Source organism: Dermacentor andersoni, chromosome 1 (assembly GCF_023375885.2).
Source record: "Dermacentor andersoni chromosome 1, qqDerAnde1_hic_scaffold, whole genome shotgun sequence".
Classification (NCBI taxonomy): domain Eukaryota; kingdom Metazoa; phylum Arthropoda; class Arachnida; order Ixodida; family Ixodidae; genus Dermacentor; species Dermacentor andersoni.
Window position 1 is genome coordinate 118,637,778 of NC_092814.1, and position 25,678 is coordinate 118,663,455.

General features: G+C 45.8%; 1 protein-coding gene across 7 annotated transcripts in view; it reads left to right on the forward strand.

Moving 5' to 3' along the window:
- cac (calcium voltage-gated channel subunit cacophony) overlaps positions 1-25,678 on the forward strand; it is a 674,132-nt gene that overhangs the window by 225,344 nt on the left and 423,110 nt on the right. For all 7 annotated transcript variants that reach the window (XM_050193695.3, XM_055061950.2, XM_050193689.3 and 4 more), the window contains exon 2: positions 17,422-17,737. In XM_050193695.3, the coding sequence (XP_050049652.2) occupies positions 17,459-17,737 (279 nt within the window). In that variant the 5' untranslated portion in view covers positions 17,422-17,458. The remainder of the gene's footprint in view (positions 1-17,421; positions 17,738-25,678) is intronic.

The following is a 25,678-nucleotide window of genomic DNA, read 5'->3' on the forward strand; positions in this document are numbered from 1 at the left end:
GTGCCGACGGATTTGTCAAGGCAAGGCTAGACCATAGGATGACGATAGTCGCCAGGCCAACCGCGAAGCACAAAGCACTATTAATTAGAATCAGTTTTGTGAATGTGGGGACGTATTTCGTCACGATTATTTTCATGGTCTATTCATTTGCCCTTTGCTATTGGAGCGCCCGAATCCGCGCCCTTACTATCGCAGAAGTCAAATGAAGGATAAAGAATGAATAGATATCGGAGGAAAATCACCTTTGCAAAATACGGCCTCTGGTCGCACATAACGCAGCTGAAGAGAAGGAAGAGCAGAGAACGTCGATTGTACAAAGTGACAAATGACAAATGACAGATGTTACACGTGGGAAATCGTCGAGAACACATTCTCAGAACTGAAATATATGGCAAATATTATACCATATGAATGAAACACGCTCTGGCTACAGTCTCTTTCTTCAAAAAAAATCAACATTCTACAGTTGCAAGCAGCGCGGTATTGACTCGTTGCAAAGAAAAAGCTATTAGGGAGACCGACGATCCTCACGCATTTGGAAACTTAATAAATGTTATCCCCTTTGTACGATGATCTAATTATTCGTGCAGCCAGAGAGTAAATATGGCTCGTATGAATCTGCGAGAATAAATGTAGTGATTATGTAAGTAGGTGGCGGCCAAGCATAATTGTTCCTAAAGACTTAAATGAATGAATGAATGAATGAATGAATGAATGAATGAATGAATGAATGAATGAATGAATGAATGAATGAATGAATAAATAAATAAATAAATAAATAAATAAATAAATTTATTTTAATTGTTCATCAGGCGTTCCGGCTATAATTCGACAGGGCTGTTATTTTCGCACTCTCAACCAATAACCCCAAAGACAAGGAAGCGCTAATAAAGGTAGCCTAAACAGCGACTTCGTTCTTTTTTTTTGAAACTGTATGCTCACATTATCGGTGTGTCCGCGAAAGACGCAATGTTATCGACGTGTGCGACATGTTTCTTATGCCATGTGACAGTGACTGAAGAATGTCTGTCAACTGAATAAAGAAGATTTGATTCCATTACACTTATTAGGAAAGGGGGCTATATCTTTTACCACAAATTAAAATTACTTAAATGCTGGGATGATACGTGTGAAAACCATATCATTATCAGGCACGCAGTGGGAGGGGGGGGTGGGGGGGGGCGGGTGACTCAGGAGTAATTTTCACGCCTTTGCCTCTTTAACGCCCCCATCGAAATGCGGCCGTTGGATCAAAACCTTCGACCTCGGGCTCAGCAGCATCAGATATTTCCCAAACGAACACAAGATGATTTCTCTAGTGTATTGCATGTCGTGCTCGACGATGCCGCTAATAGATAACCTCTCTTCCGCGTGTTCTTTATTAGTTAATTCCATAGCTTATACTGCTTTCATGTGTCGTTCTCTACATTCTCTTGATGTTATTCCTGATAGCCAAAATAATAAATAGTAGGTGGCGGGGTGCAATGAAACAAGATCCACATCGTGCACTTGGGAAAACAACAGTAACCCAAAACGAAAAAATATGCTACGTTTCATGGGGAATGCGTACGAAGGGTCTATCTGCGAGATTGAAATCATCTGCGATATAGCGAAGGTGCCGGCTCCTACGCAGCCTAAAAAATAAATTATGGGGTTTTACGTGCCAAAACCACTTTCTGATTATGAGGCACGCCGTAGCGGAGGACTCCGGAAATTTAGACCACCTGAGGTTCTTTAACGTGCACCTAAATCTAAGTACGCGGGTGTTTTCGCATTTCGCCCCCCATCGAAATGCGGCCGCCGTGGCCGGGATTCGAACCCGCGACCTCGTGCTCAAAAGCCCAACACCATAGCCACTGAGCAACCACTGCGGATTCCTACGCAGCCTACTACGGCCGAGAACAACTTCAAGAGTAACTGTGAGTATAGTTGGGGAGTCTGTGTACAGAAAATAGCTGCAAATCCTGCTCAGCGATTGTGCTGCTCACTTTCACGTTAAGCCACATTCTACTATAATGAAATTCGCTTTCATGATGGTGTCGAAGCAAAGCTTTCATCACGCTTCTTCCCCAAGCCACTGCAAGTGCTCTGGTTGCTGCCGATCCCCGTCGATTCTGATTGTGACCTTCCGTCCAGCTGTTAGTCTCCCCACATCTTGTTGTTTCAGCCCTATGTAAGATTGGTTAACCTCCCTGCCTTTCTCTCATTTGCATCTCTCTCTCTCCTATGTAAGACCATACTGCAGGCCAGGAGACGCGCGTAATGCATCCAGTGCTCTTGCCCGCGGGACTTCATTCATGGCCCAAACACTCAGGAGAATGGGCAATACATATTTTGTTAAGGTCCGTACTCCTAAAATATACGACACGAAGTTACCCTTGAAGCATAATGTGGGGTCAAGCACAAGTCGCAATTTCCAGGATATGATACGCGTGGGGGATCTCACATATCAAGCATGACCTTCAAGTGACCTTCAGCCTAAAGCCAGATCCGTGATCCGGGCACTCAAACGAGAACATCCGCCTAGTTGCGAGAGCAAAATGAGATCATCCGGGCAACCAGCCAAAACTTAAGAAAATGTAGTCTCTGGCCCACAACCCTTTGTACAGGACCGCATGACATATGCTAATTGCTGCCCAAATAAGTTACAATGTCTTTCCACAATATCACTCAAGCTGTAACTTCTAGTGCGCTGAAGGTTTATTTGTCATTTCCAATAGGCGACGTTCAAGAGGCAGATACAGTGCACCATACACTTCATTGTCATTTTTTGACGCTGAGACAGGGTTGTCTGTGCTCTTTTGAATGCAAGGGGTCCATGAGTTCCGCGGCGCGGGTTTAGCGTCGCCTCGAGAGATGGCGCCAGGCTGCGTGGCGCCTCCTTCAAGCAATTTTCTTCTTCTAGCTGGGCAGTGTGCTCTGTCTGCCTGGCATCTTTCGCTGCCTGTCGTGCCGCCTTCTTCCGGTTTTGTTCTTCTAGCTGTGTATCGTCCATAAGGACGAGTGCACAGTATGGCGTGGTGTGGTGCAGTGTAGTGTGGTGGGGTGTACTGCTGCGAACATGCACTACACCCATTTTAAGATTGTGGCTAGTATCATCTTCAACCATTATGCTTTGCCGGTTGCCATTTCCTGCTTACATCTACTCTCGATTACGGGAGAGCCAGCAATTTTTTCGTAAGAGCCACATATATAGTCTGCAAAGCGGCACGCCTTCAGCAGCTCAGAAGCTACACTCTTTAAAGTAGAGTTAGTAAATGGCTAGTAAATTCACACGTTTACTAGAATCCTATGTATTTTACTACTTTCCTACTAGTTCTGTATTAGCCAGCACCTAGTAAAGCTAGCAAATGCTGCCTTTACTGTCCAGAAAGGCTTGTTAGTAGTTTGAAAAAGTAACTACTAAGCCACTACTACCTCTTCTGGCAGTGGCCTATTATGCTATAATTTTGACAGTCTTATGCAAAATTGAGATAAACTGTAGTGTTGTTCATTATGTTGGACTAACAGTTATGTGCGACGTCGTAGCATACATATATGCAGACAGTTGGTTTTCAAAGCTTGTGCACAAAGCTTTGATTATTTTTCCAATTAAAAAAATAGTAGGCGACCCTAATCAATGACTTATGTGTCTCTTAGTGGCGCTCGCACCTCGGCGTTGGTGTTCTTTAGGTTGACTTTGGGCGAACGCAACGCACGAACCGAACTCAACGGCAACGGTTTTCCATGAATTAGCTGGTTAAATATCATGCCAGCTTCTTGCCTGTGGCGTCATAAGTGACGACATTACTTCCGCTTTCTACTTCCGGGTTTCCAGGAATTTCGCCAGTGTCGTGTTCACGTGGCGGGTCCCTAAGGTCAACGATTCTGTGCATTGGTGTGCGGTAATCAGTGATTTCTAATTAATTCTAATTATTTCACACACTTCAGTAACTCTGCTTGCAACTAAACTTATGCTCTGATATATTTATAGTGAAACCCATAAATTTCGTACTGTACGATTTTTTAAGCATTTTTTTCGATATTTTTTTAAATTGCCTGGCTGGTCGTCTCAGGAGGTGAACCGGAAGTGCTGCGCAAGAAACAAGAGTGTCACTCGATACTCGTGCCACTAATAGGTGCTCACCAATGCAACGCATGCTCCCTAAAACTAGGGTATAAGTGCCCTTGACGTTCCTCTTTAATTAGGCGTCGTGTAGCACATTTGTCGTTCGGCATGTGTGTTCTTGCTTATCGTTGCTTCTTGTTGATATGTAGTACATTCTTAAGCAGAGTCAGTGCCCCTTAATGTGCCTGGCAAACATTAGGCATATACACCCTTAATTGATGCCTGAATATAGAGGGAAAGGACGTGGTTATCTTTGTTTTTCATATATATTTATTACTTTACTTGCTTAAACTTTTACAATACGATAGACTTCATAACAATGCAAGCGGCACTCTTAAATTAAATAGGCCTCATTGCGTTGTTGGTCATTATATTTCACTTGCGTTAGTAATTGCACTACCGCGGCAGTATTTAATTAGTACTACGTTAGCGCTTTCTTTCTAGCTTCAGAAAGTAGCGAAAAGTACTGACCATCATTTTACTACACGCACTTACTAAGAAGGTAGCGCTTTCTTGGGAGAAGTAACGTGTTAGTATTTATTTAGTGAATATGATGACCTTTTTTTTTTTTTTTAAGGAGTGTAGCTTCTTGCAAGTCCAAACAAGCTGACCGCGCAGTTGCCAGTCTTATATCGGAAATGGGGAGACTTCCCTTTCCGGTTGGTCGAACCACAGCCGTCTAATGACATAAACGTCACGGTAACAAATCAAGGGGAGAACAAAGAAAACAAGAAAGTGGGCCCGCAGCGGGAGTAACAGCAACAACCAAGAACATCCTTCGCAGGAAGCCAAACCTGTGTCAAAGTACCGGTGGCGGGCGCGTGTTCCTTATTCTTGTTTTTTTTTTTTTTTTTTTTCGCGGGAGGAAGACGCACTCGCGAGGCGCGATTGGTCAGGTCTCGTTTTCTCTCGCATCCTGTCTGTTTCAAGTACGACACGCGCGCTGCGTCAGCGTTCGACCCGCTTAGTCCCCCACTTCTATTGTTACCATCGCTCGCCTAGCGCTCTTCGTAGTATGGTTTCATAAACCTACCGACGGTGGCTAATTTAGACATCGCTGCGTCCACGACACTGAAGCTTCGCTAGTTAGTTTCGAAACTTGGGCGCCTCGCGGAGTTGCGTTAACGGAACCGCGTTAACGCACACAAGCGCGTTTAAAAAGTAATCAGTTAACGCAGGGACGGCACGTTATTCGAAGCAGGCGACCAAGGTTTTCTTCATCAAGCTGTTCCTCGTGGAATATTTTAAGCCGGAAGTTCCTGCCTCTGAGCTTTTTCCGCCATTAATTTGGAGGGTAGGCCTGAACTGGGGGGCTCCATTTTAGGCCCTGGTACTGTTCGTGGACGGATTATTAATGACGACACAACGTACTGAAGTCCCGCGGTTTGTATAGGCACGCAGGGTGTACAGTGACTCACGTTTTTTTTTTTTTTTTTCATTAACTTTGGTTCGTACGTACAGTTGCTTTGTTTCCGCTCTATATAATTTCGAGAGAAGATCCGACATTTTCTTTTGCATCGTTCAATAAAAACACTTGGTATGTCTCCCTGCCTGGTTTGTCCCGGAAAAGTGAGAAACCACTGAGTGCATCCACCTCGCCATAGTAAAAAAGAGTTGCTGCATAGAAGTGAACCGGTTTCGCCGTCCGTCTGCGGCTGTAAGCGAGCACAAGTGAAGTACACGACTGTACGCCTAGTCTTTTGTCGAACGGCGCACACCAAGCAAACAAGCAAAGAAAAAAGAGCTCTTCATGTAAAATTTGACGAGCACAGGGTTTATAGAGGTAAGCACATAACCATCTTTAAAAGCTAGAGTAAGAACTTGGCACATGGGCATGAACTCCGCGACGCCTTGCACCCGCCGTTTCATCTTGCCTTCTGCGTTCTTCTTCGTGTATTTGGCTTGAAAAATGTTTGCCTATCATGGTAGCTGTACCTCGAGGTCGTCTTTAGCCGTGTCCCAGATCAAAGGGAACAAAAGTTAGATGTTGGACTTATTATTCATGGCACAAGCATCAAGTGACACTCTTGTTTCTTCCGCAGCACTTCCGGTTTACCTCCTGAGACGACCGGAGACAAAATTCAAAATAAATCAGAAAGAAAAAAAAAAGAAAAAGTAATACAGCGAAAAAATTCATGGGTTTCATTATACAGGGTGTCCCAGCTAACGTTAACCAGAATTTAAAAATATGCAAATGCCACGTACCTGGACAGAAGTCGTGCTGACGTGGCAGGTCTCTGAAGTCCACGATACTGCGCCTTGGTGTGCGGTGATCAGTCATTTCTAATTCATTCTGATTATTCCAGACACTTCAGAAACTCCACTTGTAACTAAAATTACGGAAATAATCAGAAATAATTAGAAATGACTGATCACCGCACACCAAGGCACAGAATCGTAGACTTCATAGACGTGCCACGCCAGCACGACGTTGGCGAAATTCCTGGAAATCCGGAAGTAGCAAGTGGAAGTAATGACGTCACTAACGACGTCGCAAGAAGGTGGCACGATATTTAACCAGCTAATTAATGGAAAACAGTTACCTGGCATAGACTGAACATCTGCCTAGCAGAGCGGTTGTGACGTCACTCCCTCCTCTCTCGCTTCTCCTTATCGGCGCCCACCTGCTCGCTCGCTCGCAACAGCTGCGCGCGCGCGTGCTCGTTACATGCTATGACGTCAGCAACGGAGAGGACGCGTAAGGTGCTCTTCGTGCGCCGCTCCCTAGAGGGCCGTGCCCCGCCATTTGGTGCGCGCTGGCATTCCTGCTCGCCTTCCATCCCTCCTCGCCCCATATCTTGCCAGGGGAAAGGCGTTCGGCCGCTTATCCTAAAGAACGCCAACGCCGAGGTGCGAATGTCACTAAGAGACACCTAAGTGAAAGAGTAGGGTCGCCTACCATGTCTGGTGCATGACCAGTGACAGATATTATCTCGCCGTGACGCAGCAGTGAGTTATCGTGGCACAACAGAATGCATGAGAAATCGTTCAGGGTGAAAAACACGTAAAAGCGCGAAGAATATATGATGTTTCGGGGCCGTCTAAAGTCGGGTAGATCGGCACCTAAGCGAGCCTTTCTTCTTAGCATCGTGTCACGGCACGTGGACGCCTCCCAGGAATCAATCTTAAAAGGGCGACGTTGAAAATTTCGACCGCAAAATGGCGCTTTGTGAAACATTAGGTTAAAGGCAACACTCGCTATACACTATGTGCTTTGTGAAGGGTGAGTCACGGTTAAATAAATCGACCTGCATGGATTGTGCGAGTGGCTATTAAGGTTGGTTAACGATCGATTATATATTTCTGTGCTCTGCAATGTTCAGATTTTGTTATTATTTTACATCATTGTTTTATTAGTCTTTTGTTTATCTCAGCTGCGAGGAAAAAAAACAAAAGAAAAGTTGTAGCCGCCCACCGTCATAATGCCAGCATCTCGCAACTTTTGTTTAATGATAATAGAAGTACCATGAAGAGTTTTCAAATACTGCGCTTCATATAGTGGTCTAAAAGAGAGGATTTGCATGTAGTAAAACGCGCTGTCATAGACTTAGTGGTGGCCTTAAGTAGGTCTAGCTGTTATTTTTTCAACGCAGCAATACGAAGGAAGTTACGCACGGATTAAAGCTGCACTAAGCAGAAATAGTAAATCAGTTTAGACCGGTTCACTTCCGGCTTGCATTTTCTTACTGAAAAAAATACAAATAAGATTTCTCATTATTAGGTTAGAAGATTACAGACAGAAGCACTTCTTTCTAATTTCGTGCTCAAGATGTTGCATCGATGAGGTCACTGATGTCACAGAATTTGTCTGTTTCAATGCTCTTTCTGCGCAGCCAAAGACGGCAAGGTTGCCATGTTCAGTCTTTTTCTCGCATTCCCTCGTAAGGTATTCTTTTTTTAGCGATAAGATACAACTACCTGGGCGAGTGGGCGCTGTTGAATTCCGTAACGGTATGTAGGACTTGTGTGAAAAGAGCAAGGCGGGATCACCACTCGTTTTCCGTACTTGTAACCTTTCTGATTTTGCAAGCGCCTCCTCAGGGCAAAGCCCTATTACCGGCTCCAAAAACGTTAGTCGCCGATATAGCTACACTTCGTATTTCTGTTTAGTGTCGCTTTTATACTTTTGAATTCTGGAAAGCAAAGAAATTCCTAGGGGCCGTGTTTAGTTTCGAGAGGATTTTTCGTCTTCGATTCTATTCATTTCTGTTCATTAACTGCGCCGAGCGGCCGATACCGGTGATGGAAGCGTTATCCCTCTTTTCCTGTGAGCCGAATGCGAAATCACCCGTGTACTTAGATTTAGGCGCACGTTAAAGAACCCCAGGTGGTCAAAACTTCCGGAGTCCTCCACTACGGGCCGTGCCTTATAATCAGAAAGTGGTTTTGGCACGTAAAACCCCATAATTTAATTTTTTTTTCCTGTGAGCCAGAAATATTGCAAATGACAAGAATCGCTACAGATCACGATCCCACGACTCCTTGTTCGCAGAACAAAAAGAAGGGTAATGGAGATGACACGCGCTTGATTATCAGTTGGAATTCAGATCCCTCGCGGTAATTCGAATACGCCAAGCTTTTCTACATGTAGAATCTGCGTGGCGGGTAGTATCGGCGCCCTGGTAAGCAAGCGGGCATTGAATGTAGGACATGCTGCAGTCGGATACTTCAAATTATGGAGTATAAAACGTTCGGACAGTTTAATACACTGCAACAAAAAAGTCATAAAGTGCGTCTTTCTTTCTTTTTTTTAACGCATTGAATTTGGCAGTCACAGCGTGTCACTATATTATACAGATGCTGTCCACGTCGACTCTTCCGGGGCACGGTTCTTCACCTCTACGCTATGCAGCAATGGCAAGATGCGAAGGCAAAACTGGCTGCGTGCATGCAATGCATGTACTGCAATAATGGCCTAACCGGAGAGCCGTTCGCGGTGTCCACAGTTCGGCTCACGCAAGACGCGAATAAGCTCGCTCGATACTCGCCCACTACAACTGTAGCTCACCTGAGCACTTTAACTACAACCACCGGGACGTCGGTGCCCTCTCATCTTTCGCTGTATCTTCAAACATCGGGAAAGAACACGACCAAAGAAAGAAGCGATGGTGTCCACGGCGCCATCTATGGGTTGTGCGCGGTACTAGTACGAAGGTACATGGCGAGGCACAAATGTCAAATAAGTTGCAGGATAGTTTTATTTGCCTCATTTCAGAGGGAGCTGCCCTCACGCTTGTCTGCGCAAGCTGTTGCAAGTGTCGTGCACGTCCCTTTATCTCACCACCAAGCTCTCCGACACTTCATTTTCAGGCTACGGCCAACGTCTACGATCTTTGCTCGAGTTAGGCCGTGCGTGTATCGTTGGAGCAGCAATTTGATGGATGTTCTGTGACTTGAGGCTTCTTCTTTCCGGGTGACAGCTCAAATCGAAATCCTATCTTATTTTATTTTATTGTTATTTTCCCTATGAAAGGGAACGTATTGCTGCTCTGTTGAGCTATATCAAGCGGTGAGTCCATGCCTACTTTGGCGATGGGGCTGTTTTTAGATGTGAGTATACAAGTGCGCGCAGATCAAGGGGGATATTGGAATAAGATGTCACGATCACATCTCTCGACGCGAAGCAATCTGACGTCCAATTTCGAACCAGTGGATGCGCAACAAGCGCTGCCAAAACTCGAAAGCAAACAGAGGCTGTGCTCTGAACCTTCGTAGTGTGTGTTGACATATTAGTCCTTGTGTATTCGCCATGGACGAAGAGAATGAAAGCGCGAGCAATAAAATTTTTTATTATTATTGTTGTTAATATTTTGTGCTAGAATCAATGTCGGGAAAAGAATTCAAAATACCGTGTCTTCTCGGGGTTCGTTACTACTACTACTACTACTACTACTACTACTACTACTACTACTACTACTACTACTACTAATATGACTTCTACTACTTCTTCTTCTACTATAACTGGTTATTATTATTATTATTATTATTATTATTATTATTATTATTATTATTATTATTATTATTATTAAGGCAAGTCATTTGTTTTTGGGGTGCGTGTGTAGAGGACACTATAAAAGCGGCAGGGAGTTTTGAGCTTCCTTTCTTCCGTGTATTGTGTGTTACAAAGGCAGTTTTCCTCAAACAGATGGTTCTGTCGCTGCTTTCAAGCCATCTTCGATACGTGGATGTATGTTACATATACGCCAGCGGTGTGTTGCATCAAAAAGATAGCCAATACTGCCTTGAAGTCTTTCATGCTGTGATGTTGCTATAGCTGTTGCGCAACATTGCACACAAACGCTGTGCGCTTGTGCACTCTATGCGCTAACCGGGCAACTTGCCAGGGAAACGCCGTCGATGCGGCAGGACCAGCGTCCGCACTCGCGAAACCTTTCCTACGCGAGATAAGTTTGCAAGGTCAATAACTAACCAATAGCGACAGCGAATATATTATCAGCAAATGTGGCAGCCTGATCAGAAGCAGTCTTTGCGAACAAAAAAGCTTTGTCAATTTGACCCCAGATTTGGACAACTTCCGGCAGGGCACCGATGCGCACTTGCTTCTTTCTACGAGCTTAAGTATCGCTGAAATCAAGGCACAGTGTCTTTACAGCTGGGTACTCAACTGTGTCACCCCCAGGTACTGTCGCAAAAAAAAAAATCATTGACGAAGGGAATTTTATTGTACTTTGCGATGTGCGCGAGACATAATGCTTTCTCTCTATTATACACTTCATTCTTAAATCTCAATGTGCGGTGTGCGATTGTCCGACATATCGCTTAACCTATATGTAGTGTAGCGAAGCAGGACGTAGTCTGTTATCCTTTACTAGCGTTCTTCTTTTTTTTTTAGCATTCATAGTTATCTGCCTCGTATTTCTGACAGAGTAAACCGTTTGCCAAAATTTGTTCTGTTTTCTTTGACATTTTCTAGAACCATGCACGAAGCAACTTCATGGGATTCTACTTCTAGAGTGTTGTCGAACGATTAACAATAACAAGCTTTTTAAAGTATTTTACGTGGCATACTCTGTGTTCTATTTAAAGGGCCTGCAATTTACACGCATTTACAAGCAGGAACATTACGCCCCTGTCATTCTTAACGTGCGACTAGGTTTGTCAGTTGATTTGAAATTAGGTGGCTTAATTTCAATCTCCTGTACCCCCTATAGCGGCAAATAGCACAACCAGAATTTTCGACATTGCCCTCTCGGCCACCTGTCAAACTTCACTGCAATGTGTCAGCCTAACTGAATGGGCAGCATTTTTAAATATATATATATATATATATATATATATATATATATATATATATATATATATATATATATATATATATATATTTTAGCAGCCCGCCTGAAATTTAACAGCTTTCAGTTAGCAACATCGTGAAGGCACGCCCTTGTAATAACATACGCATTTACGGCACTTGGTCGCACCTTTCCTGCTGGGTTAGAGCAATGTTTTAATCCTGACCAATGCAGTGCTATTGCGTACGGGGAATGTTACGAGTAAGTGCCGTCAAAACGCGTGTTACTATAAGGGCATACCCTCGCGTTGTTCGTAACTGAAAGTTTTCGCAAATCGGGCGGCCTGCTGAAATATTATTTTGTCAATATGCTGCATTTTGAGGTATGCTAGTGCACTGCGGTTACTTTTGCCAGATAGCCGAAGGGGCTAGGTCCGAACTTCCTTGACAATGGCCGAAACAGCAGCGACCTTCTGATGGCTTACCGAGGCCTTCTCGGACGTTTTCCACTGAAATGCGCCGCTCAGAGCGGGCATTATTGAGCGTTTGGTGTTGTCAGCAGTTTTCGGCTAGCAACAGCAACAGCTTTCGGCTAGCAATTTAATACAACATAATAAATTATCCCGTTGCTAAAGTGGTTCCTCTATAAGATATGTCTTGATTGCATCCTGGCGTGCTCGCAAAAAACAACCAGGCGGAGGCGGTGCGATTTCTTAAAATATTGTTTTATTGATTCCTGTCTTTCGTTTAGCCGCTCCCATTCTGATTCAGTGACCTGCCAGACTGTACAACTTCCATGGCTTTTATTGAATCGATTAATGCAAACATGAGCAAATGGTGAGGCGGTAGCGTGCATAGGCGCACAGCATTCGCGTGCGATGTTGCACACGGAAAACTACCACATTACAATATGGAAGCACGAACTTGAACGCAGCGTTGTATTTTATATGCAGCATAATGGTGCATGACCATGCATGCATTCAAGTATCGAACAAGACTCGCAAGGTGCTACTGCGCACATACCTGCAGAGAGGTGGTTGGTTGTGCGCCGCATGCAGAGAAAAAAATTTCGAACAAGCGACCATGGGCGCGTGAATTGGAAACTTCAAGGCTGAACCGAACGCCGCCCGAATAACCACTTGAACAGTCTTACATGCCCGTCGATAGTACTGTATATAGCCGAACAAAATATTGATCGCACACAAGTTTTCGCGAAGTCAACACATCCTAAGTTGCATCTAAACTGTTGTAAACGATACAATACAGATGAAAGTCATAAGCTGATTTCCGAGGTATATGTAAAATGAAGAAACACGCTCGCTGCTAGTCGAGGAGAGCAAGCGTTTATCACAACGATGTAATGTCACTGCTACAGCGTTTATTGGCTTTTCCTGGCCGACTCCCAGTTCTCGCCGAATATTCTAGGACCCCCAATTCGGTTACACTAGTGAAGACAACTTGTTGTATTGACAGATGAACCCACTTTCGGGCAATATTGGCAACACATGCGGCCTTATTTGTCCGTCTTTTGCTCAAACCTTTTGTTAGAGTCATCGGTTAGAGGTTGTGCTCGTAAGAGCACACGTAACTGTCGTCCTTCAGTTCGAATATTTTCTTCATTGAATCGGTACTTTATTCACGCAGTTTCAAGCTGAGCGCGGTTTGAGAGCCGATCGCTTTAGCCGAGAGTTTTAGGCGCGCCCAGGGGAGAGTATCTGGAGCCAGGTCGGCACCGTCGCGCGCACATACCTGAAAGACCAGCTAGGAATCGCCCAGAATGGCGCTTAAATTTCAGAAGTTCTTAGGTACCTGTACACGCCATAGCGACGAAAGAATCAATTGAGCCAACCTTGCGTGGTCACATTTCTACTCGCGTACCGATTACAGGAGCACTGACACAAAAATCTTCAGGCTCGTGTTCAATTTCTTTTTTTTTTTTCATAAGTAGCTGTCGACTACATAATTACTCTATGAAGTCTCACTTCTTCGAGATCTCAAGAATTACTTGAGTACATCACCTTTCAATGCGACCAGTTCAAAACGTGCGCCAAGTTCAACGCGACATTGGAGGTTGAACGGGAGGCAGGGTGCGTAACAGAAGGCAAAGTGGAGGTCACGTGGTATTACAAACCACTCGCGCGCGCTCGAGTCAGCCAAGTACGGTGCTTGAGAGCTGCACAATGACCGTGTTGCCGAAAGCTGGCCGCGCGCCTAGAAATCGGCCATGACATCCTCCTGCATTGTGCTCTTCTCCGCATTAGAACGGTTCAAACTTGGTCTCGTGCCATCGTATTCCCTGAAAATAAAGGTACACAGTCCCTCTTAACTCCTCCCTATTCTCGTATAGTGCTCATTGAATTCAGCTTGCGACAAAGCGGTCGTGGCGTGGGGGCACGCGTCGCAGTGTGTGGTATTATATGACCACACCCTCCAGTTTCTGGTATCTATTCCCACATCCCACTCATCCCACTCCTCCCGTTTCACGTCTGAAGCGGTGTTGCTTTGGTGCACGTCTTGAAATGGTCGCTGTAACAGGTGATGTAATTAATGATTTGTTGCACTTTCAAATAATCGAGGCTTCATACCTTAATATGTCTATAGCTATCCAACAAAGAAAAGAAATCGAAACAATAATTACGTGTCAGTTGTCCTTTAGCCTTCTTACAGAGTCTACAAGCGTCCTCACAAAATTCATAGTTTCAAAGACTTCAGCGTTTTCTCACGGCCACAAATAATTGGAAGAAACCTGCGTTTCGGTGTATTAATTTTTCTCCTACGTGTAGTTCTCTTTCATCAATTTAAAAGCGGCGCACCATCGACTCCTGACAGTTACAGACATGGAGGATCTCGCTCACATGTCTCCGCGCGATGACCAGGCGGCTGGCCTGCTTTGCCTCCTTTGCTACATCTTACGCATTTCGCATTCTACGTACTACATCGAGGCAGCCATAGAAAAACTGAGCCACAGAAAAGCACCTTCGTTTTGTGCCGTTGCCATGACGGCAGCCTGTCACCAAGGCCTTCGGCTCGTCACAATAAACCTTGGTACGCGATCTACGAAATGACACTGCATTATGAAACCAAGAAGAGCCCATGCATGTGCGGGAACGTGCGTGTGAACGACTGCTCGTTGTTGCTCAGCGAACCATAACAGAGATGAGTCGCGGGGTCCGCGACATCGAATCAGTCTGGTGGCGACTGTGCTGCTCTCTCTCTCTTTCTCTCTCTCTTTCTCTCTCTCTTTCTCTCTCTTTCTGGAGTGATTGATATCGGCGCCGGGGCTTGCGTTACTGCCGCTCGAGACTAGGTTGTCGACGAATAATAACCATTTGAAGTTTAAGCAACCATTGGAATTTCATTTTATAAATCAATACTCAAAGTAATGCCACTCAGTACTTTCTTTTGTGTCTTATGAAATTTTTCCATTAATATTTTAATGCGATAGGGCAATTGTGCTGACACTCCAGGCTCATTTGCGCCGTCACCGTTGCCGCTGCCGCGGTGTCCTGAATAAAGTCCAACTGGGTTATTATTATTATTATTATTATTATTATTATTATTATTATTATTATTATTATTATTATTATTATTATTATTGGTCTTCGAAACGGGGCGGCGACAGATGGTCACCTAACCTGCAAGCGAATGAGTGGCCCGCTTGCCTAAAGTTAGAGGTCACGTAATTGAGTCCGCCCGGCCCTGCGGCTCCTTAGGGAAGAAGAGCGCACGTCTCCTCCTCTAGACCGGCCTGGTTGCCCGCGTGGCCGAGAGCATAGACCGCCGGAGGTCATCTGCTGCGGGGGCAAGCATGAAGGGCTGGCAGGCAATGACGAACCGAGATGGCTGCTGGTTTCATGCGCGCTGTCACTCTCGCGTGCCTGATGTTGGAGGTCGCGTTTTGGAGACGCGGCTTAGTTGTAATGGTACGGATAACGGCAGCACGAACCGTTCGCTTTCAGACAAGCACGCGTGCTCCCCGCTGCCGGCACTGCAATGTTACTGATCTTGTTTAGTGTAATTGTCTAATACTTTGCTATCGCTATCCATGCTTCGCTTTTCGTGCGAAACTGTGTTTTTTTGTTTGTGTCCCTCATTACGTAACACCCTAAAAAACGACCCTGCAGCGATCAATAAATCATACCGGTGACGACGACGATGGCGACGACGATGATGATAGTCAATAAGCAGTATCAAGCGACAGTGCAGACGAGTTTACGAAAGCTCAAACGCGATAGCAGATTGCTTGCATTGGGCTGTAGGCCTAATTTCTAAAGGATTCACAATGGAGTGAAAAAGGATGCGACAGTCTTTAAAAAGTTTGCACCCTTTGAGGTGTATCTTGTCCCACCTGGACAATCGCTATCTGTCATGCCCGCATTTCCTTTCCTTAACGCTGCGAGCCGGGCACCTACAAATCAGGGACGGCACGCGCGTTATCAGTGTGACATGGCATTCTCGGCAGGAAAGTAGCGAGCGCAGCGTTTTCAAGAAGGGAAACGCAAGCAAGGCTGATGACAATTATCGTTGTGGGACAAATATAAACCCAAAAGGGTGCTACTGCTATAAGAGTGCATGCTTACCAGGCGTTTTCACGACTTTCTTCATTATTTCAGAGGAGGCTTTCTATTCCTGTGCGCCACCTGTCTCGCGTAACGTGATTCAATTCCTGTAGAAACGGAGAAGCCATTTAAGTAAGCAGTAACAAAAACTGAAAATGAAACTAAACCGGGCGGAGAGCTGCTCCTCGTGACGTCACTGGCGACGTTGCAGGCACGTGCCGAGAACGAAAATTTGCAGCGACAGGCTCAGGAGAATGTGTGCTCTTACAGTGATTGATGAATGTCCTTGTGCCGCAGGCTATTCCTCGTGAAAAAGAAAGCGCAAATATTGCTTTGTGACCTGCCGCCCTACTGCCAAGATATTTAAGCACATAGATAAGTGGAACGCACTCGTTCCAATAATCAATGTCATTATTGTCTCGAAATTCCACATTGACTTACGAGGCATGCGTAGTCGAAGGCTCCTGATTAATCCTGACCTCCTGGAATTCTTTCACGTGCACCCAAAGCACGGTACAGGGGCGTTCTTGCATTCCGTCGCCCATCTGAATGCTCCTTCCGTAGCTGGAAATCGAACCGGTGAGCTCGTGCTCAGAAGGGCACAATGGCATAGCCACTAAGCCAGCCACCGCGATGGGCGCAGTCGTTCAGGATAATAAGAATAATGCACGTGTTTTATATCGATAGCTTCGAATAATGACGGCACTAACATTGCTGCGTCTGCGTTGACGTCTCGCGCGGCAACCACAGGGTGGCCAGTCGAAATCATTCGTTCCATAGTAAGTATCGCCAATGTGCACGCTCACATATTGCAAAGAATCTACTGGGAAAACTACGCATATCGCGCCATTTTGTGCACATGATCAACTAAGTGGCGACGAGAAGGCAGGATAAAGATTTTCTTGAGGCCTTTACACCTTGAAAATACGCCGGAGTTTCAACCAGCGTTAAAGAATACCAGATAGCCGAAATTGAAGGTTTAATCTGATTGTACCATTGGGTTCATTGCGTGGGCCGGGAAAAAACGCTGGCTAAAGAGCTTGACAAGCCCTCCAGCCCCCTTTTTCAGAGCCCTATACGGCCTTCCAGAGCCGTCCACCACAGCTTCTGTGAGAGCAGACAGAGGTACGACGTTCCGAATCACGTAATAGATAATTTTCATTATTTGTTAAGGCAATCGAAGTGCACTGACCACTCGCAAAGAATCACTTGTATCGTGCTGCCGTTGCTAGACTTAACTTCTAAATGACTGTCTACAGATTACATCAAGGTCGCGCTTCTGCATTTGGACGCGTGCGACCCTTCTGTACTTCTCGTAATGCACAAAAGTACAGAAAGTATTTTCTGCGTTTACGTCAGATCTTGGAGCTTGAATCGCCGTGTGGCAGTTTCTTTGAAGGCTACAATATTACTGCGTCAATGTTGGCGTTCGGCTTCTCCGGAGCCACCCGTCGCGATGACGCAGTCGATCGTGCTCGTCACGCCTTGCGCTTCTCTTCTCGCAGAGCGCGCAGCGTGGCCGTTGAAGGCGCGGGGTGCGCCATGACGGGGCCCACTGCTGGCAGGCCGGGCGGCGGCCGTCGCGGCTCGGCACCGCTGCCCGTCCAGCGGAGGGCGTCGCTGTCGCCCCAGCCGCCGGGCGTGTCGGCGCCCACGTCGCTGGGGCCGTCGCCCAAACAGTCGCCGAGGCCCTCGGTCGAAGGCTCGCCCAAGGAGTCGCCGCCGCCGGCCGAGCAGGACGGCCCGCCGTCTCCCGCTCAGTCGACGACCTCGGCGCTGGCCACGCTGCAGGACCCCGCCGCCGCTGCAGCCGAACCCAAGGTGAGAGACGTGGCTGCCGCTCACTCGCAGCGCACGATGGCTATCTAACCCACGTGCTGCTGAAGAAGGGCTCGACGCTTGCCTTCTCACTCGGAATCCGGGGCTGCTCAGTTTTGCGAGAGCGCTTTGCGATGTTCATTTAGAAGAACCCACGGTCGCGTACGCGTATAATGACTGAGCTGTATTGCAGACGCTGAGAAACTTTCACTGGTGACTAGATGCGGTGGAGGACGTCTACTGCAAATATCAAATGTTTCAAATATTTCAGAGAACCATAGCATTTAGTGAAATGAAATTTTTGCGGAATATTAGGGTGTTGTGTAGAGAAAAAGAGTATGTGAGGTTTAAGTTTTTTCTTTCTTTTTCGGCGAGAGAGGGAAGGGGATGCCCGAGCTTCTCCTTATTACGTAATTGGGCTTTGGAGCGTTCAACACGGTGTCGTTTCAGAACTATCGGGCGTATCAAGAGAAAACTCTCTAGGAACAAAGTATCCCGGGAGGAGAAGCACGTTGGCTAAAAATGTAAAAGTTGTAGGTTTATTGGATGGGCCGAAAAAAAAAATTAAATTGCTACTGTTTCTTCGAACAGTATATTTAGCTTTATAATTGTTTCCGTTAGACTCAACGTTTTTGTGCGAAATTTTGCACCGTAGGTATAGCTATAGGAGGCCCTGGGTGATTGGAAAGAAATACACCGTTGAAAAGGAACACTCCTGAGCGTTAAGTTGTGTAAGGCCACATGTACAACACTGCCGTGACCGTCGCAACAACTGTGGCTGGAAATTTAGAGTTAAGTTTTAGGTGTTCACGTGCCAAAACCTCGATATGATTATGAGGAGCGCCGTAGAGGGTACTACGAAATAATTTTAAGATACCTAGTGTTCTTTAGTGTGAACCCAATGCACGGTACACGGGCATTTTTTCATTTCGCCCCCATCGAAATATGGCTGCCGTGGTCGGGATTTGATCCCGCACCCTCGCGATTAGCAGCGTAACGCCAAGAGAGAGAAGGACAAAAGGGGAAGCAAGACAGGGAGGTTAGCCAGTGTAAGTACCGGCTGGCTACCCTGTACTGGGGAAAGAGGTAAAGTGAATAAAAGGAGAAAGAAGAGAAAAAAAACGAGAAAAATTCAAAACAGTACCGCGATGCTACGCGCTGCAACATTCAAAAACGGTCGCACAATTCACAGGCCCTTAAAAACTTAAGCAGAGCCCTTAACGCCTTGAGTGCCGAAAACCGCCTGGACCACTGTCGTAGAACACTGTCGTAGAGCGCGGTCACGAGCACTTTTCTTGACACATTATAACGGGGACAGTCACAGAGGAGGTAACGGCAACGCCACTGCGCCAGCGTGGCGGGTGTGGCTTGAAGCGAGGGCGTAAGTGGTGAGAATCTCTTTCTAGAAGGCCTGCCATAGAGTAGCACAGGAATGGCTACGCCTCTTGCCGGGAAAACACTAATTCTATAACAAGGACAGCGTGTCCCGATAGCAGCGCCGCTCGCGGTACTATCCAGGCTCCCTGAAAAAGGAACGCTTCGAGCCACGCGGCCTCTTCGTCTAAAACTCTGCTTCATAGGAATTCGCACAGGGGGGTGAACGAGGCTGTCTTTTTTCTAATGTGTCTACTAAAAGAACATAGGCTTGTCCTATTCGTTCTGGCAGCCATCAGTACCTCACCACTTTTCTATCACTACCTTTTTGGTTATTATTGGACCCCTCATCGGGCCTCATCGGAAAATTTTGTGATGCGCTAGAAGTTGTAAAGCACAGACCAATAAGCGTTGGGCCGCAGAAATATTTAAAAAGCAATTAGTAATAACGGAAATAAAAGTAAATGGTTACGAAGCTATGGCGCGAGGAGGCAAGGTACACCTTCCCCGCTTCTCAGGCACTCTACCATCGCTACGACTAGGTTCTGCAATGCAGAGCCGAAGGCGACGTCATGTTTACGTCACGAGCGCAGCCTTCCTTCTATCTATCTATCTATCTATCTATCTATCTATCTATCTATCTATCTATCTATCTATCTATCTATCTATCTATCTATCTATCTATCTATCTATCTATCTATCTATCTATCTATCTCATTTGCTTTGTTGCTGCTGGGCGCCGCATTTCCGGTGGATGATTTTATCGCTGTCGGTTTCTCTGGAAAAGTCGTACCTTGGTGTTTTTGCTGGCAAAGCCCATGACGTTGTACGCAAAGGCTGTAACGTCTCCGGTGTTGGCGAGCAAACTGGCGAGCAAAATGAGCTGGTTTGTAGAGACGTTAATATAATTTCGCTGGGCTATTTCTTGTGCAGTTAGAGAAAGGCGATGTCCAAAGCGGCAGGCGCGTGTGTGCTTTGTAGCCTTGCCGCGATGAAGAATACTAATACAAGTGACGCAACCGAGACTAGCATTGGGATAGTAGCCAACGAGAGTATAATGTTTACCAAACCAATGAACAGAGCATGAAAGTTATTAAGGTCAACCCGGGACCGCAGTGGTGGCGAAACGGTGCTCAGACCGAACCCCAGTGACGACGGGATCCCAACAGTTTTTCTAATGTGTATATATGCCTCCTGGCCCCGCGCTCAGTCTTTTGTAGGGGTTCCCACCTCGAAAAGGGGCACTATAGGCATTAAAGAAAAGGAGACTCTAGGCACCCCTTGTCCCACTACACTAATGGTGAAATAATCGAGCATTCGCCGCTGCTGCGGCTAGTGCTGCCGCCGGGTACCTACGGGGAAAATAGGTACGAGCTCGCTCCCAGCCAGGTGCTCGGCCAATACGGAATCTCAACGCTTGGGAAAGACACCCACCTGATGGCGAATTGCCTCATGCGACCGGCAGATATTCTTTCAAATCTCTACAGGAGCCCCCTTTCGATATGAGAACCCCTACAAAGAACCGATTGCCTGGAAGGGGGATATCTCCAGCCATTAGAAAATAAATAAATAACAGCGGATTGCTGGCGGCACTGGGATTCGATCCGAATATCTCCCGCATACGAGGCGCAAGATCAGCCATTTCGTCATCGCTGTGGGGGAGAAGGAAAAAGCAACGCTCTGCCGGCGTTTTCTTTGTTTCTCAGAGCCATTTGCCCTCCGTGTATCAAGTACTTTTGTGCTTAAAGCTGTACTTGCTGTTACAGCGTGTAGTCTGCGGAACCATTTTAACAGCATTTTCATATATAGATGACATCTAGCTGACGCTCGTACCATGGTAGCCTTTATAAAGATGCAGATTTTCATTGTTTCTCAGCATCTTCTAAATAACAGCTGCGGCTTAAAGGTTTCGAGGTCCTATATATATATATATATATATATATATATATATGTGTGTGTGTGTGTGTGTGCGTGTGTGTGTGCGTGTGTGTGTGTGTGTGTGTGTGTGTGTGTGTGTGTGTGTGTGTGTGTGTGTGAAACAAGTATTTGTGTCAGGTTCGAAGCCGATGATGAGGGACGGCCGACGTCACACGATACCCTGCGATTACGACAACCGTTAATTTAGAATCACATGGGACAGATTGCAGCATACGGCGCTCCTTTTTGGCTCAATGCTGCCACGGCCATGAAATTGTGAACGTTAACCCGTCCTTCTTTAATGCGCCAGATAACCCGTAGCAAGAAGATGATTTCATAATTCACTAGGAAAACTGGGCAAGTGTCGCTTTACTACGCACAAATCATTGGACCGTGGTTAAGGAGCCAACTGCTACAAAGTGCATACACATTAAAATACTTTTTAGCACTCCCACGTTTCCATAAGTGTTCATGATAAGTTGAGCTGCATAGCGATGCATGTATTGTACTTTTTATGTTCCGTACTGCGGACTATAAGCTCGAACTAAGTTGTATGTTCGGACCATCCAACAATATTAGTATACAGGAATACCCCTGCACCAATTGTTAAAGACTGTAAAGCCTATAAAGTATTCCTTTCTATTGAGGCATTTCCTACCTAGATAGCTAAAAACAGTAAACATTAAAACATTCAAGCACAGTTCAGCTGCCATGATCAATTGCTTGTCGCTGAATTTGTACTCAACTGCCAAGGATGACCTGCTGAGACACATTGGTGTGCTCTTTAAGTTCTAGGACGTACGCCGAAAAAATGACAGTTATGACTCGATAAAGAGCGATCCCCAGTCTGTTATGGCGTTGAAAATGCTCTGAGGAACCGTGAAGTCGTGAGGCAGCGTAACTCCAAAAGAAAAAGAAAATATAAATAAGATGAAGGTGAAATTCAGGTTACAGCAAACCAATTCGTGGAACCAAACTTGGCTAAAAAAAGAAAACAAGAAAACACAAACCGGTACATGAAGGCTATACTCAAATCAAATGTTCCACATTCACATCGTAAACAGAAAAAAGTGTTAGCTTCGAGTATTTATGCACTGCACTGAAGGAAATATATCTGCGACAGAAACAAACATCATGTAGAAATATCTATTTATCCGAAACATTTCTAATTAACCCTCTCAAACAACATTTAACAACCAATAATGGCTAGCAAGAAAGCTCATCCTCGATTTTATTGAGTACGTTATTTTATCGTTCGTTTTCTTTTTTTTTTTCTCTTAGTCGACCTGCCTACATGGTGCTTTCAGCTCTATAGCACGCCGCAATATGGCGTCGCTCCACGGTTGCAAAAGACAACGATTAGCGCTCGTCCTGTCTGCTCCTTTCTGTGTCCGTGTTCACTTCGCGCTACAATCCAAGATCATGTTACAACGATTTCTATTTCCGCCAATGTTTGTGGCGGGCCTCGTTGTTAGTGGGGGATAAAATTTTGGCAGTGGATACTTCAGAGCCTGAGTTCGCTGCATAAGAACGCTAGGAGCCATGTTATATTCGCTTTCAGCCCTGAGAGGCGGACACGCTGCTCGAGATTAGAGAAGTTATCGATACCTTGACCGAAAAAGGGCACCACATCACATTTCAGTGCCTTCCAAATCACTGCAGCGTCATAGATAACAATCACGCCAATAACGCTGCTCGTTCAGTTCTTCAAGACAACAAAGAGGAATCGATACGGTGTCAAGGTCAGATTGCGCTACAAAACTTCGAGTGCTTGCACGCGACATACACGTTCGCCGTGTGAAACACCCCAAGTTTTCTAAGCAACCGCCTGCACCACCTGGACTTTTCGCTCCACCTTCGCATTCCAACCAGACTCTGCCGACGCGACGCCACGCTGTTTTGTCGATTATGGCTAGGAGTGGCCTTTGCGAAGTCTTTTGTTTTTCGCATGAGAATGGCCGACAACGCTACGCGTGGTGACTGCGGTCGTGAGGAGACTCTTCAACAAGTTCTGTCTGACTGTCCTCGCTAGAGCTTAAAGAGACAATCGTTCGCGAGTGCGCTAGTTGGAAATAACGATGGATCATTGTCGGAGCAAACGGTTTTGGAATGCCGTCCTCGTGAGTCTTCGCATTGGAGAGGAAGGGGGGGGGGGGGTCGGGGGCACTGCTACATTTTTAAAGGACAACAAGTCTGTACTAACGCCTTCAGCATCAGTTGGTGTTCATTGTGCTCGACGTGTTCTTGTGAGGCGATAGGGTGGGGTGTCCTTGCTCTCTCTCTCTCTCTCCCTCTCTCTCTCTCTAATGCTTATCTTTCTACCGCCTGCTCTTCCGTTCCCCTTGTATAAGATAGCAAAAACCGAATTTTCTGTTCTGGTTAGCATCCCTGCCGTTCTTCTTTTTTCCGACTCTCTCTCTCTCTATCTCTCTCTCTCTCTATGTGTGTGTGTGTCTGTCTTAAACAGCGATCCAATTCAACTTTAAACATACACTCTGATGTAAGCGCAAGGTTAATTAACTATTTTGTTAGGCGATCATTTGTTGTCACAATTGTTGTTGCTTTACGTAGTAACATGGCCGTACTAGTTCCAGCCAAAGATGGAGTTTCCATGCGCGTCAAGACGCTTCAATTGAAAAAATAATAATAATTTGAAGCTGCGTCATTTCGAAATGCTAAACAAACGTAAAAACGGCCGGTGAGTAGGAAACAGGTTCCGCTAAAATCAGTCGCAAGAACTCCTCCAGGAAAAGCTAAGCCCATGCAGTATATAGCTTTGCCTATTTCCCTCGGCCCGCAAATGGCGTGGCGATGTTTCGCACTGGGCAGTTGGCCTAGCCAAAGTGGGAGTGGTATACGTGCATTTCGGCGCTCATTTGCACACGGCGTCACTTGCAGCCGCTCCATTTCGAGCGTCCATGACGCTAGTGGCACTTCGTTCCCCAGCGCTAATAGGCTTAGCCGATGTCTGGCAGGGCAATCAGCGCAGCCCATGCACGGCCTCCTGAATAACCCACGACTTTGCGGGTGAGAGCGTGCCCATCGCTCGCTTTGCATTAATCTCGAGGGAACGGCTCTGCTGGGGCGCATTTTTGGGAGATCAGAATTTGGTAAAAACTTTGATGTTCTCAAGATATCGGCAGAGTTCCGAAGATGAAGTGTGAAGAAAACGGAGAGATATAGAGGGAAAAGGAACCGCGTCATTGCCGGCATTTTCTGGGTTCCTCGTTTGTTAATGAGATCGCGCCACTAATGCGAAGAGCGGTGCCTGCAGAGGAAGAGCTGCCGGCATTTAAGAAGCAAGTGCCCACTAGAGAGAAGCGGCACCACTGATGGTTATTACTCGATAATTACCCGGGAATAATCACAAGTATCAATGCATGAAAGTGCAGCTTTCCGGAGTGAAATTTGAAAAAGATGTATATTTCTTCCTGTTGGAAAGAAAACCGTGTTTTGTTTAATCTAGATCGAGCAATATACACATATATATATATATATATATATATATATATATATATATATATATATATATATATATATATATATATATATATATATATATATGTATATATATATATAGCGTGTGTGTGTGTGTGCGTGTGTGTTCCTGTGTTTATTCATTTTTATATTGTCATAATTAAGCTTCCCTGTACCTTGCGTTAATGCACTTGCAGCAACTTTCGTAATAAGCAAGTAAATGTACAAGCACCTGTACGATGTACGAATGTTGCTGGACTGAGCTAGTTAACGCGCGATATGTAATTTTCACGTCAGTAAAGGCAGAAAAGGAAGGAAGAAAGCAACCTTTGCGTTACGCGTAATTAACAAGAAAAAAGAAGGCAAGCAAGGGCAAGCAAGACTGCTTGGTTTTTAAAGTAATACTAAAACAAGGCAGTTCAGTGCGCGTGTCTGCGCACGAAATGTAGACGTGCGCGTGCGTACAAGCGAACGCCTACCCATCGCAGATGTTGCTCAATAAAGAACGAAAACCATGCCGCCTACGGTGTCCTTGATGTCATTCTTGTTCTGCCAATTTCCGTGGGCTTGGATAAGAGCTCATCAGCTGAATTCCGGAATTTCAAGGACCACCAGATTCATATTCAGAGCTGTTTGGCCGCTTTTCAACGCAAGCCCTAGTGCACAAATCACAGAACGCTGCCGACCAAACACACACACACACACACACACACACACACACACACACACACACACACACACACACACACACACACACACACACACACACACACACACACACGCACACGCACACGCACACGCACACACACACACACACACACACACACACACACACACACACACACACACACACACACACAGCAAAGTTCAGTGATCTCCGACTTTTAACTAATTCATTGACAAAGCGCGACGACGTCAAAGCAGACCCGGACACCATCTCACTTATAACTTCGTTGCGAAGCCCAGAAAATTACTCTCAATCTACACAGCGTTGCCTCTTGTGGCCTCCGAAATACCATGCGAGGACGCCACCGCTCTCAGAATCGGTGAGACTCATTAACCCCGCACAAATTATCGAGTGACAAAGCTGCGCGATGCGCAGTGGTTCGTTCATCCTGAGACAGAGTTCGAGTCCCAGTGGCTCTAGTTAATTAGCAGCAAAGCTTTTTTTTTTCT